The sequence below is a fragment of the Radiomyces spectabilis genome (assembly GCF_025331425.1).
Source record: "Radiomyces spectabilis strain NRRL 2753 chromosome Unknown BYT42scaffold_4, whole genome shotgun sequence".
Taxonomy (NCBI): Eukaryota; Fungi; Mucoromycota; class Mucoromycetes; order Mucorales; family Radiomycetaceae; genus Radiomyces; species Radiomyces spectabilis.
Window position 1 is genome coordinate 889,422 of NW_026251929.1, and position 13,323 is coordinate 902,744.

The 13,323-nt window shown below is 43.6% G+C and overlaps 6 protein-coding genes across 6 annotated transcripts; 1 reads left to right on the forward strand and 5 right to left on the reverse strand.

Annotated features, from left to right (window-relative positions):
- Positions 1-46: 46 nt before the first annotated feature.
- On the reverse strand, positions 47-3,133 carry BYT42DRAFT_612190 (Sec1-like protein; the record flags this gene model as incomplete). Its single annotated transcript, XM_051571597.1, has 14 exons — positions 47-472; positions 579-749; positions 824-1,103; positions 1,170-1,258; positions 1,332-1,415; positions 1,483-1,582; positions 1,645-1,973; positions 2,039-2,203; positions 2,285-2,394; positions 2,458-2,559; positions 2,627-2,782; positions 2,846-2,852; positions 2,905-3,026; positions 3,103-3,133. 14 exons carry the CDS (start codon positions 3,131-3,133, stop codon positions 47-49), a joined length of 2,172 nt encoding a protein of 723 aa, XP_051425180.1.
- A 488-nt stretch (positions 3,134-3,621) lies between these two features.
- Positions 3,622-4,435, reverse strand: BYT42DRAFT_612191 (uncharacterized protein; the record flags this gene model as incomplete). The annotated part of the gene is made up of 3 exons (XM_051571598.1): positions 3,622-3,881; positions 3,960-4,039; positions 4,404-4,435. 3 exons carry the CDS (start codon positions 4,433-4,435, stop codon positions 3,622-3,624), a joined length of 372 nt encoding a protein of 123 aa, XP_051425181.1.
- BYT42DRAFT_562703 (uncharacterized protein) lies at positions 4,413-5,718 on the forward strand. Its single transcript, XM_051567497.1, has 3 exons — positions 4,413-5,136; positions 5,209-5,343; positions 5,416-5,718. Exons 1-3 carry the CDS (start codon positions 4,473-4,475, stop codon positions 5,679-5,681), a joined length of 1,065 nt encoding a protein of 354 aa, XP_051425182.1. The 5' UTR covers positions 4,413-4,472; the 3' UTR covers positions 5,682-5,718.
- On the reverse strand, positions 5,713-7,633 carry BYT42DRAFT_562706 (uncharacterized protein). The gene has a single exon (XM_051567498.1). It carries the CDS (start codon positions 7,584-7,586, stop codon positions 5,937-5,939), a length of 1,650 nt encoding a protein of 549 aa, XP_051425183.1. The 5' UTR covers positions 7,587-7,633; the 3' UTR covers positions 5,713-5,936.
- Positions 7,634-8,239: 606 nt separating this feature from the next.
- On the reverse strand, positions 8,240-8,891 carry BYT42DRAFT_643300 (uncharacterized protein; the record flags this gene model as incomplete). The annotated part of the gene is made up of 4 exons (XM_051572605.1): positions 8,782-8,891; positions 8,632-8,707; positions 8,473-8,558; positions 8,240-8,397 (listed from the first exon to the last, which is right to left on the reverse strand). Exons 1-4 carry the CDS (start codon positions 8,882-8,884, stop codon positions 8,240-8,242), a joined length of 423 nt encoding a protein of 140 aa, XP_051425184.1. The 5' UTR covers positions 8,885-8,891.
- A 1,741-nt stretch (positions 8,892-10,632) lies between these two features.
- BYT42DRAFT_562707 (uncharacterized protein) lies at positions 10,633-12,387 on the reverse strand. The gene has a single exon (XM_051567499.1). The coding sequence runs from the start codon at positions 12,320-12,322 to the stop codon at positions 10,880-10,882; it is 1,443 nt and encodes a 480-aa protein (XP_051425185.1). The 5' UTR covers positions 12,323-12,387; the 3' UTR covers positions 10,633-10,879.
- Between the last annotated feature and the right edge of the window lie 936 nt (positions 12,388-13,323).

Consider the following 13,323-nt stretch of genomic DNA (forward strand, 5'->3'; position numbering starts at 1 on the left):
GGAGTTGAAACTAGCTAAAGGCAAAGGGTCACGGAAGGATGGGAATTTAGCTAAAGAATTTCTTTAATCCCCGTTTTTTCTTCTTTTCTGCCTTTTCTTCAGAGTTCTTCTCGGGAGTAGCCGTGCCACTTCCGCTGCGAAGACTCAAACCGCTCAAGCTGAGAGTGGACGACGACGATTGGCCCATGTGGGGGACGTGCGAAAGGATCGACGGCGTTTTGGGGTGGGATTCGGATTTCGGTAGTGAAGGTGGTGTGTATGGTGGAATTGGATTGGGCATGGGTGGAGCGGGACGGCGCAGTTGGCCCATTTCTTTGACAAACGGCGCTGGTCGTAGAATTTTCGTACTGCCAATATACACATCGCGTTTATACATTTCCGCCAACTCGTACACCGATCGTATTTCCGAATAGGTGACCCCACCAATCACAAAAACAATCAATTTCGCTCCATTCGATGATCGTGCCTGAATCTAGTTTCATTGGAAAAAAAAAAAAAAAAAAAAAAACAAAGCGTATGCATGAGTATGCGACAACCCAAACTTGGAATTCGATGGATTACTTTTTAAAAAGACTTACAGGGGAGGTTGGCGTTCGTTTTTCAAAAGTGCGTTTCGTTGTACGAAGTGACACGCCGCTGGCGACAGCCGCCGGACTATTCACAGCATGGCCACCGTCGCCTGCACCTTCCATGTCGGTTTGACGCGTGTATGCAAATTGCGTGCTGTCCAAAGAATTGCACAATTGGGCCTAAGAAAATAATTACACGCAAACCATGAGAACGCATAACAACCGAGTGGCAATCGTTGAGTTTTGTAACCTACATCCATCACTTTTTTCAGGGTGGGAACGTAGCGAGACAGTTCATAGGGTGTTTCTTCTTCTCGAGATCCTCGCTTTCGTGGCATACGTTTTTTGAGCGACTTTTCCCCACTGTGACGTTCGCGGGTCACTTTGACTCCTAATAAGCCAAGATTGTCAAGGGCATCGCGAAGATCGTTGGGCAAACGGGCGTGTTCCATCAATTTGCGTTTGTCATCGTCAAATAATCCTCCCTCTTTCGATATCACGTACAACATCAGTAAACGCGTCTTATCCACCGCACTATAAAATCACGAAACATTTAAACACTAAGCAGGCCACTTCTTGCGCAAATAACCACCATTTTACCTCACATGAGGATCGTCCAGCAGGGGTACCATATCAAGAACCACTGTCTTGGGGATTTCTCCATCCGGTGTTTCACCCGTCGCCATGTTCTATGAAACATTTTCGTATAAATTTTACAGACATCCGGTTTACTGCAGAAAAAAAAAAATTCAAACAGCTTACCTGCTCCAAATTCGCCACGGAGCTCAGTTTATGTCTTTCAAAGAACGACATGCATTCTTGTGCAATGCTCAGGTGCGCGGAATACTAGCAGAGAGCAACAAGGTGAATACGTTGTGAATGTAACCTCATAACAACGTCTCCGTTTTCTTACTTTGGCCTTCATTTCCTGAAACTGCGGAAGGTTGCTCAGCATTTCTTTCATATCTTTTAAACTCTTGGCCGTGTCTTTGGGCAGGTTGGGATCGCGTTGTCTGATAGAATACAGAGAGGTCAGCGTAAACGCAACCATCAATGAACCGCATAGTCCAATTACCCGCTCTGAGTTGCTTGTTTGTTCTCGGCCAAAAATTCGTTAAACTTTTCAATCAGACGATCAGTACAGTCGGCGATGTGAAGATGGCGGATGGATTTGTAGACGTTATCATCTTCATCCAACGATACTTTCTTTGTCCCCATAGATCCATCCGATTGATGATATTCATAAGTAAATTCGACACCATTTCCCGACTCGTTCGTTTCTACGGGCAACAAATCGTTGATCATGGCTTGGTAGGTGAATTCGTGAAGCAGAGGTGCATTGGGATCTAATGAGCGATCGACGATTAACAAAGTAGCACGGGGTCGTGGCGGGTGAGAGGGAGGCTAAATTGCATGTTAGCTCGTTTGGTCAAGAAGGATCATCATCATCATTGGAAGAGAATTTGTACCGGAAATTTATCATTCAGTTTACAAAACTCATCAATTTCCCTTTGAACAAAGGTGGCAAGTGTGCGTGCAGGCGTTCGCTGGTGACGCCCTGAAGGATCATCTTCGCCAGCTACTTGATATCGGATGATGGGATCTTCGCCCAGGGTCACACATACGGATAGAAGCTACATTACAAAAAAAAAAAAAAAAAAAATCAATATAGCTGCATTTCTTTTGCTTTGATAGGCGTTTTATTTCGATTGTACCTGTTTTGCCATGGTAGCGAAACTCAAATTGGGATCGCAATGCTGGTCTACACCGAATACAGAGTAGAAAGCAGTAGATGGATCGACGGTGAATACGGCAGATTCGGACACTGATCAAGGGGAATCAGTAAGACGTGCAAGCTATCCGCTATCCACACAGCAAGAAACGTTACCTAAAAAGTCGACATACATCTCCTTGAGACTCAAAAAGTATTGAGCCGCGCCCGTCGATTTGAGTCTGCGATTCAGATCCGTAAACAGATTGTCATTCAAACCTAATACGTAGCGGTGAGATCCTGAAATCCCACCATGTAAATCGTCGAGCCAAATAAATTTTCCTACCACTGGTAAAATAAACGTGAGCCGCCTTGTACAAAGGTGGTTTGTGGGCCGTAAAGTCGTCGAGCAGACGCAACACGGACTCCCGACAAGGCGTCAGGAAATAAAGCGCTTCCAATGTTGGGTACGGCTGGCGTGGTTTTTCGATATTCTCAACCACTTGCAAATACGAATAAGATTACAGTGTGTACGTGGTATGTCAGTGAGTCCTGTCTAACTTACGCGTTACCTAGACCGCTGTCAGCTTCACATGAATGGATAAAGCGTCTGCACTTACTTACATTTTCTTCCAAAATATCATACATTTTGCATGCTGCATTCAGGATTTGAATACTCTTTGAATCGACCACAATGATTTTCCATTTGCCTGCTGGACGAACGGCTCGGATGCTGTCCATCAAGCCTACATTTTCATCGAGTCTTGTGTTAGCGTGAACTTGAACTTTTTCGACGTGTCTCGATGGCTACATCTTACTAACGTTTTTGCATAATTTCAATGAGGCCTGTCATACTTGCGTAATGATGGATTTATAGAAACAATAGTGGAATAAAGAAAGGTCACGGACACGGATGGGCTACTGATGCATAAAAAAATTGGCTCGATCTGTGTGATCTGGGAAATAACTCCATAGAGTAATGTCAATATAAGTAGAAGGAAATGCAATCTCACGTTCATCTTTTACTGTGTCCGAGATGCCATTGCCTAAAACAAGGGAGCTTGGCTTGCATGACTTACCCAATCCCGTCGAGGGTTGAAAAGAGAGTGGAGAAAAAAAAAAAGACGGTTTCCAAAAGACAAGCCAAAAATGTGCATATCGCGACAACGTGGGTATGCCTATATATGGAAGGTAATGATACGGTTGTGCAAACAAAATGGCATTGCTCATTCCTTTCTACAATTTGAAGCTCATCCATTTGATAGATAGGAGTAAAAAGGGTCTAGAAGGGTAATTACTTGATGCTACGTAGCAGACGACTGTGTCTCTCTTCCTTTCTTTTTATTGCTGTTCCAATGTCTTTAATCTTTCTTCCAATTTGGTAACATAGGCTTCTGTCTCGTCCCTGAATTCACGATATTCCAGATTCTGCCAGAGTAGCTGCAATGCCAAAGTTGTTCCCGAAGCCACCACGGTGCATCGTACAATTGGGGTGCCATACTGATAGTAAAACGATCTCGCTCCACCGGATGAGGTGGCATAACCACGGACCGTCACTTGTCTCTTGGTAGCATTTAACGCATTCCGTAACAACAACATGGCTACAGTAAACAATGAGAAGCAAAAGCTAACAATCAGCAAGAAAGAAAGTCATATACGGAATGCACACTTCTACTTACTGTTGGATTGAGTGGACAAGTGTGCTGTTTTTGAAAAGTTGGGTCTTTCACAGGGAAACGCCCAGTTGTCAAGACGGGCTCTGAAAATTTCAACAATTTTTTTTTTGGTCTTTTACCCATTGCTGGAGTTTTCAAAAGAAAAAATGTTTGCAATGGTTATTTTTTTAAAACAGTCTCCAGAAGATAGTGAAAAAAAAAGATATCTACAATATCTGCCATTAGAAGATTTGCATACCCTCAGCTAGGCTTTTCATTTGACTGAATTCAATTTTTTCAAGCCACAAGGTCCTGCTACCCTGTAACAGGAAACCATGACAAGCATGACAACAATAACTGCTATACAGTGACAGATAAACCCCCAATTCATGATAATACAAAGATAAAAAATTCTCTCACTGATGGATGTGTCAAGATGGACTGAACAAAAGACTCTCCTTTGGTCACATGAAGCTGGCTCTTAAATTTTTGATCGACATTGTGGGGTTCCTCTGAAGTGACTGCACCATTATAACCATGTTTCAACGATTACTGCAACTGCATTCAGTCAGGACTGGCGCAAGGTCATGCTTCTTACCTATCCGGTCACGCATTGCTGCGTCGACTGTTTCAATTCCATGTCCCTGGAGTAGCCAGCACACACGGGAACACTCGACCGAGTCGACCGACAGTCCTGCCGCTATCGTGGATCGGTGGCGGCAAGAGATGCTTCAGAGAGAAGTGGTGACTCACGATACATTGGTAGCCTCGCCTTTCAACTTGCTTGCAAATACCCTCGAAGAATCGGCCGTGCCATTCCAGCATGAACAGTTTCCACCCAACGGGACCGTAATTCCGGCAACGTGGCATCACGTTTACTTTCCACCCAGAATGCCGAACCGCGATCTGGCGTGCGACGGCTATGAGACTGATTTTTTTCCGCCTTCGCCATTTGTTCAACGCATGTGGGGTGGTGCCAAATATACGTGGAGTCCCAATTCGCTACGCGTGGGTCAAAACGTGACCATGAAAACGACCATGGAACGCACTGAACACCAACAGGGTCGCCTGGGCGATTCGTGCTTTGTATGGCTCAATAAGGACATTGAGAACGAAAACGGTTGGTCCATGCAAGAACAACGATGCCTTGTCTATCTAACAAGGCAAGACGACCGGGTGACACCAAGTCGTGCCATTCCAGGTGACTAGATAAACCTCTCACCAATCTTTTCCTATTTTCATGACTCTGATCCCTACTGTCATCATTTCGTAGCTAAAAAGACGCCCGCCTTTTCCAAAATCATTCATCCTGCTTCCATCCTACTGTTCAGATACTCAGCTTTAACCTTTAACGCCCACCTGATCCATTACGATCATCTTTATGCAACTGGCAAAGAACATCATCCTGGTACGTAACTCTTTTGTATTGTGCGAACCTGTGCGTTGTTTCAGAAAATGCTCACTCATTTCTATCAAAAAGCATGCCTTGTTCACGGGCCATTAAGCGGTACCATGATGATGGGCTTATTACGAAACCACTTGGCGGATCAAGGTTCATTGGATGAAGCCCGCTTCCGTTCTTTCCAATACCGATGCTTGATGCCATTGTATGTCGGTCAACCTCTCAAGTTGTGTGGCCGTCGTTTGCCAGCCACAACGGCAGGCATCGAAGAGTATGAGCTTTGGATAGCCAATCACCAAGGGAATCTCGCCGTCAAAGGCACAGTCGAACTGGCCACGGCATAAAAGAAATACCTTGTAAAAAAAAAAAAAAAAAAAAAAAAAAAAAAAAAAAAAAAAGACATCTATTTTTCGCTTTTATTACTTATGCTACATCTACATATATACAAATCTTGCTTAAAAGCACGTTTATTTTTGCAGCCACCGTCATCCAGATGGCTCCGTGGATAAAGAGTTCATCAAACTCATCATGGCATCTGATAAAATAAATAACACATATCAGTTGTTCCAGTTTTAATTTCACAACCAACAGTTACGATCTTAATTTTGCGACTTACCTAAATTGGTGGGATCGCCAGGTTGGGATGGTGACATGGGACTTGAGCGGGCAAATTGGGCATAGTCTGGAGTGAGAAGGGGTGATGATGTTTGATTGGAACGAGGAAGTTCCGGTGTATAATCAAAGTCCATGTGTTGACCTTGCGTAGGATGGATATTGCGCAATGTCTCCAAGTCTGGCATTCCTGGCGATCGCATCTTGTGGTCGGTATTCTGACTGAAACCGCGTTTATCTTCCATTTGTGGTCCTGGCTCAATGTCTGGCAATCCCTTCAAGCGACGCCACGCGTTGGTCCGTCGTACTTCGTAACTCACGGTTAGGTACCAGAATTCGCTGAAAAACGCGGGTGGTAATTCCCAACTTGAACCTTTGGTGGGATCACCGCCATGGAAGATGGCCCCGCTCAACAGCATGTCGAAACAGCGATCGTAATCCATCTGGTCACGGAAAAGAATCATGCGATCACGCATATGCGGGGAAGGAATCAGATCAATACGGGGATCGTGAGGAATTGCCAACTGTAAAACAGTAGGTTGAAGTCGACCCATGGATTGGCCCATTTGCCGCAACATCGATTGGAAACGAAGTTCGAGTCGGATTCGTTGAATAGCCGCCAAACTCGACCCTGGCAAAGCATCAATGGTCATTTTCTCTGCATCCAAGGCGGCCACGCTGTCGATCCACGGTGAAGCGTTGTGTTCTTGACTGAGGTTTTTATACCGTTGTCGCATCACTTCGATATCGTCTACTTGATCTTCTTGTTTAATGTCGTAGTCTGGTAAAGGAGCTTCCGAGTCGGCGGGAGGGTTGGGCGATGGCGTTGGTGCATACTCAGGCGTGGACTCTTTGGCTCTGTCAAACGCGGCTTCGTCGGTTTTCGGATCAGCGTGGCATTTTCCATAAGAGGAACTGGCAAAGTATGATGCTAAGCTCGGCTTCAAATTCGCGTTATTACGTATGCGTGTCTGATTGTAGGCTTCGATCGCTTGGGGAACAGTTTCGGCCACTTTCGCCAGGGTATGGTCGGACAGATAAGGTCCGTGAGTAGGAATGTGAACATGATTTTGAAAGCAAACGAGCTGAAGCGATAAGATGATGCCTTTCAAGTACCAGTTTTCCGTCTGATAAATATCTGCTTTGTTTTTCAACTGATGCACTTCTTTGCTCAAGTTGGTACGTTGTTCGCGAAGGTTGCGAATCGTGTTCTCAAGTTCTCGAAGATGCGACTCTTTCCGTTCTCTAAAGGCACGTTGCGCTGCACGATTTTGCGCTTTACGAATAGCCGGTGAAGCAGGGTTAGGTTTTCGCCCGGGTTTCTTGCGAATCTTCACGGGTTGACCATAAGTATCTGTCAGTGGTTGCGATGTCGGTGCTCGCGAAGGTGGTAATGGTGGCTCATTGTTGGCATTGAACGAGGGCGGAACACCATTGGAGACGGGGACAGGTATGGAAGAGGGAATAAAAGGTGTGCCCAAAGCCAATAACGAATCGAGAGAGAAATCCGTCACCCCCGTGCTCATAGGCGGTTGAGACGGTGGTTGCTGCTGCTGCTGTTGTTGTTGCTGCTCAAACCACAGTGGATCAAACTCGAAAGGTTGCGATGTCAACGGTGGCGGAGGCATCGCTGTCATGGAACTCTCATTTGTCCGTGGTGGCTGTTGTTGTTGTTGCTGCTGCTGCCGCTGCTGCTGCTGATGTAAATAATTGTCGATATTGGCTAGATATTCGTCCATGGCCCTTGTACCCTTTTGATCATCAAACTCAATAGAAAGGGAATTAAAAAAAAAAACTTGATTAAAAAAAAAATTGGTTATCTGAAACAGAATAAAAAAAATTTAGCTGCCCCAATCTCCCCGGTCTCAGCCAATGTGATATGAAAGGTCAGATGACTGGCATTGCAGAAACAAATCACTCGGAATGGCCGGAATGAGTCCGATTGGGAAATTTTTCGTAGAATATCATCCACGGCTTGGGATCAAATCAACAATGGAAAGAACTCTCAAGAACTACAGGTCGCTTATTCTTTTAAAAGAACCCCAACAATTGCTGGCAAAAAAAAAAACCTGTAATTTGGCTTATTCAGCACCATTGCACAAGTACCATAGATTATTCTTTCAAGACAGAAAAATTCATACAGGCCAAAAGAATTAGTTCAAGGAAAACCATCTTCAATTGGAAATGTATTTTGTTCCCAATAACAGAAAAGTTTCAATACAATAGTTTAAAATATGTGATAAAACGGACCTAAGTTTTTAGTCTCTTGGGCACAAGAATTGCTTCCCAATTAGTTGCTCAACCATAACCAAGAACCCGTCACCAAAGCGATAAAGAAGGTCATACCGGAAGTGCTGCTTAACGAAGAGCCAGCATTTCCGTGAGCATTGCTAGGTTTGACGGAAGACGAGCTAGAAGCACTGGCCGAACTGAACGACGACGAGGCAGCTAATGAATGATATATTGAGTATTCGACCTATCCATGGCAGTTTCTTTTTTCATCCTTTTGTTTTTTCCAAATACCATTAGAATTCGTTGCCATAGAAGTAGCCGAGCTAGCAGCACTGGTGGGTCCAAGCATTTCTTTTTGCACCTTGGCGGGTGTAGGCCTACGTTCCGTGTTTTTTAATACAGAGTAAGATTTACTTATTTTTAGCCGTCATGTTGGCAAATGATGTTTACCACTTGTTATCGATGCAATTCTCGTAGCACACGGTATCGCCTTTGCAGTCAGAAACACAAGCATTGGCTTCCACAACTAACATCAAAAAATACAAAGAGGATCAGAAACACAGATGTCATGTCTTGGTCCGTACAATGTCGACAGCGTACCACATTGACTGACACACTTGTAGTCGGATGCATCACAGTTACAGGCCGCCCAGCAGGAAGCCACAAAGAAGGCTAAAGCGATAAGCACCGTACAAAACTTCATGATCAAGAAGATAGAAAATTCTGCAAATGATGAAATGGTTCAATTCAATTGCTTCTTTTATATATTCCTTGACCTTGTATATAGTCTCCTCTTTTTCATTATTCTTACATAGGTTATTGAATATTTTTTTCTACCTTGTAGTCTAGTGATAAATTACGGCTGGGTAATGACCGTTTCTCACGACATTTTCTTTGGATGATGAGCGGAGAGTCAACCCTCAGGAGTAGGCTATATTTATTTTTTATTTGAACAAATTGGGAAGAGGATCATATTGCAGTAGCATTCATTATGATTTCCTAGCTGGCATCTCTGAATTGTCATAAATTCGAATTCATGTCTTTTATTCAGATTACACAAGTGATAATGAAGCGTAGTGTCGCAAGCAGCTCCGTTTTCTTTTCCTTGTGTATTATGATCCAAACAAGCAGCAGGTCGTTTTTTCGTGATTCATTGATTTCAATCGATCTGGGTTTTTGTCATGATTTTATTAAAACTCCTGCTGTCATTTTAGCAAGACGCTTTCTTAGCACATTCCTTCAACTCGTTTATTAGGCGTCAATACCCCTTTCTCTTTCATCAGCCACTATATATCATCTGAACAAGCTCGATTCTTCGTCAGGCTTATAGACTGATTATAACAAAACGTCTGGATATTTATTCATCATTTCCTGCTGCAGATATAGTCACACTATTATATTTATATGAAGTGGACACGGCGTCAAGCACTTGCTGAAAAAAAAAAAAGCTTGGTACCCACAGCGCATCGTGCACTCCTGTACGAACTATGGAGTTACAACTACTGTTCCAATAGTATAATTTTTTATATTATGCTGTTGCCTGAGGTGCTCGTTTTAGGGTTACATCACTCTTCTACAGTGACTGCTCAGGTTTTTGTCCTTCTTTCATTTTGTTTGCATTCACTTCATCTAGACACTTTTTTCCCGGGCACAGATGTGGTTGTAAAAATGAAATCAAAGCATTGAAAGGTCGATTATTCACATCATTGTGAACTCATGTGACGATATGACAATTGTTAACCATGCTGCGAATAAAAAATCATGTTGCATGATTCAAAAAAAAAAGACCTTTTGCATTTAGCAGATAGTGATAGACGCGGTTTTATTTTACTAAGATCCACTACCTGATATAGATTGGTTGCCGCCCATTGCACCGGTCAGATAAAGATACTTGTTAGAATGACATCGATTGAATAAAATACTATAAACTGTATAATTGCATCTTGTCACGACAGTAGTACGTGTATGTGATGATTGAATGATCACGATACTATCTAGGGAGAGCCATGATGTGATTTCAGTGCTGTATCAATAATATGTCATGCTGCAGTCGACAATGAAAAAAAGAGGCTTGCTTTGGCTATGCACACGATGATCTCCTCGAATGTATCTCCATGGATAAATTACTGCGCTGATCGATCGATACCTGATTGAAGATTTTCAAAATTTTCCACCTCACTTGACTCATTTTTTCTTTTTGAGAAATTGATATTTTTTGGCGGCGAAATCACAAGGATTACACCATGTTACTGCTTGTTGTAATAGAAATGATGTGACCGCAGCATAAAGTCATGGTGATAATGCTGTCATTGAGACATAAAAAGTGATTCCCTTTTTTATCATGGTCCTATACGCTGTGCGGGGATAAGTTTGGATTTGCGTACTTTTGACATCACTGACGTCTCTTGAAGCCAGCGCTATTCTATCTAGCGAATGCCTATTTCTGAATTTCTCAACTTCAACGACATTTTTATTCTTGTGATTGAATGGTATGTTTAACAAGATTAGCCTTATAGAGTAGTATATCAACATGATGGAGAAAGGGTTGCATAAACAGGTTACAACAAACATGGCAGTAAATTCGAAAATAAAAAGCAAAATGATGACAAAAAGATTACCATAAGCAAGCATTTAAAAAAAAAATCAAAGGGCATATGAAGCGCTGATGGTTGCACGAGATAAGTTTGCCTGGGTCGGTTTAGAAAAAGGAATGAAGAGGATTCGATGGGTGACGGTAATGGATATCTTTGAGTGCATCGTGCGATAAGGTGGAAAGGATCGGCGGAAGGAGTGGAAGGGGCTCGGAATCTTCAGAAGCGACACTGCTAATGGGGCTGTGGCAACCGCTGCTGACAGTGTGTGAATTGGTTGCACAGTTGGCCAACGGTGACCCTGCAGAGGCTTCGCTTTCTTCACGGGATCGGATGGACCCTGCTGGCGATCCAAGTGGACCGGAGTACAATGGATGGTCGCTCCAAAGCCCCGCCGCCTTAGTCACAAGTGTCCGAACATCGACCTTGCGTTTGGCGGCTTTCAGAAACAGTTCAGCCGGACGAGCCTTGTTGTGCCGTAAATAATAGCTTTTGCACGTTTCGCACCAGTGCCCACTGCCGCACAGATTGCGGTACCACTGATGAGTTTCGTGCACGCCGCAATTGGCACAGCTTTTTTGCATTGTGTTTCGTGCATCCGTCACGGCGATGACGCGGGCATGCGCCATGGAATAAGAATCCGACATTAACGAAGAAGAACCATTCGTGGAATGTTGACGAAGAGAAGAACTGGTGTACAGATTAGTGCCTTGACGATTGGCGATGATAAGACGTAGAGGTCGTGGTTCGTTGTGCTTCAACTGATATCGGTAGCAAGCAACACACAGCTTTCTCCGCGATGCGGGCTTGCTGTTACAGTTGAGACAGCGTGCTTTTTGTTTGGACGGCCTTGGAGCATGTAACAGCAAGAGCAATGTGGCGTAAATGGTAGGCTGATTGCATAGAGAGAAGGTCAAGGTTGGTGGAGGTAAATGATCGTGGTCAAGGCCGGCGTTGTCGAATAAATAGTGGGCCAGGTGAATGGCGGCTTTGAGTTTTGCTTGTTCAAAATCATGCAAATTGAACCGAAATAGGGTGTTCAAGACATGGTTTAATCGGTAAATGTGATCTTCTTTGGCTAGATTGGCGTTTTCAAGGAACCGGACATCCGTGCGTCCTGGATTTGCACCGTGTTGCGTGTATCGAAACAGATGAAGGATCCACGTAGGGAAAAAAATGAATTCAGGGGCAATCCACTTTGTACGATCGGTTCGAAAAAATACCACCAGCATCCGCATTTGCCGGCACAGTTCGACGGATCGCAAAGGTCGCGAGGCTTTTCCCGTACCGATATGGCAACGGAAGGAGCCATTCATATGACGACCAATCATTTTGATGTGAATGGGAGTGTTGGGTAGGGCGGCCGCATCGCCATGAATAGGACTCAGAATCGCGTCGGTCAAGGACGTTCGCTCAAACGTGGATTTCAGTCGAAATCCGCTGTTGTGGAGAACCCTTTGAAACACTGCCATCAACTGATCGTCAGGAATAGATGATTTCGGCGTTTCTATAGCATTGGCACAAGGCGTAATAAGGTCATGTATATTCATTGTAACAAAGAAAGGGCCAAAAAGGGCTGTTGGATTGAATCAGAACCATACGAGTATGAAGGAAGAAAATTTCTCTTTTTATATCTATTCCTGTTTACTGTATGCGATTTACTTTTTTTTTCTGAGTAGCTCTTTTTGTCTGGCTTTCTCCTGTTGCTGATGTGGTCTCCAAAAAAAAGGATCTTTTACACCTTCTGTAAACAGCCGGTCATTTTAATTTAAGCAAAGACTATCGCCTGAATAAAATGGTTCATCCAATGAATGGTCAATATTCTGTCTACTATGTACCAAAATCCATTGAGCAGAATGCGTGTTCCTCTTTTCTCTTCACGTCCGCATCCGCACACACACAGTGAGCGAGATGACCTGAATTCTCCTTTTGAGCGTAGCTCGTGTAAGCCATGAGACAATAATGACAACAATAACAATGCTAAAACTCTCGCGCGTTTTTCCCCTGGATCTCCTACACAGCAGCGTGATGTTTTCCCCAAAAGTTACTCACCATCTCCTTTGTTCGCAAATTCCATTCCCAAACCTTGAATCAAGAAAGTTGTATCGCTTATACATAACACAGGTAAACAAGATGGTTTAACGTGCAATTGCAAGCCGGGATACTCCAGCAGAAGATGAGGGCAAGTAGATCCAGACAAATAATATTGAAGTATCATACTTGTTCATGACAAGACGATGGGACACAAAAAAGTTTTCGGATATGTGCATTCTAGAACTTACCAAGATACAAAATTAGGTCTAGAGTTCGGGGTTCTTGTTGTTCTTTTTTTTACCCAATCCATTTGTTCATGTAGGTTCGCGACGACTTTTTAGAAAAAAAAATTAAGCTTCGGTGCCTCCTATAAACCGTGCTGCATTTAATAAAAATTCAAAGGACAAGCGTAGAGAAAAAAAAAACGACCTCCTCTTCGTTGTTCTTAACTTGAATCAAGCCAATCTTATCCGCGAAAAAAGAAGATCCGTTCGCATGGGTTTCATGATGCTGAAGC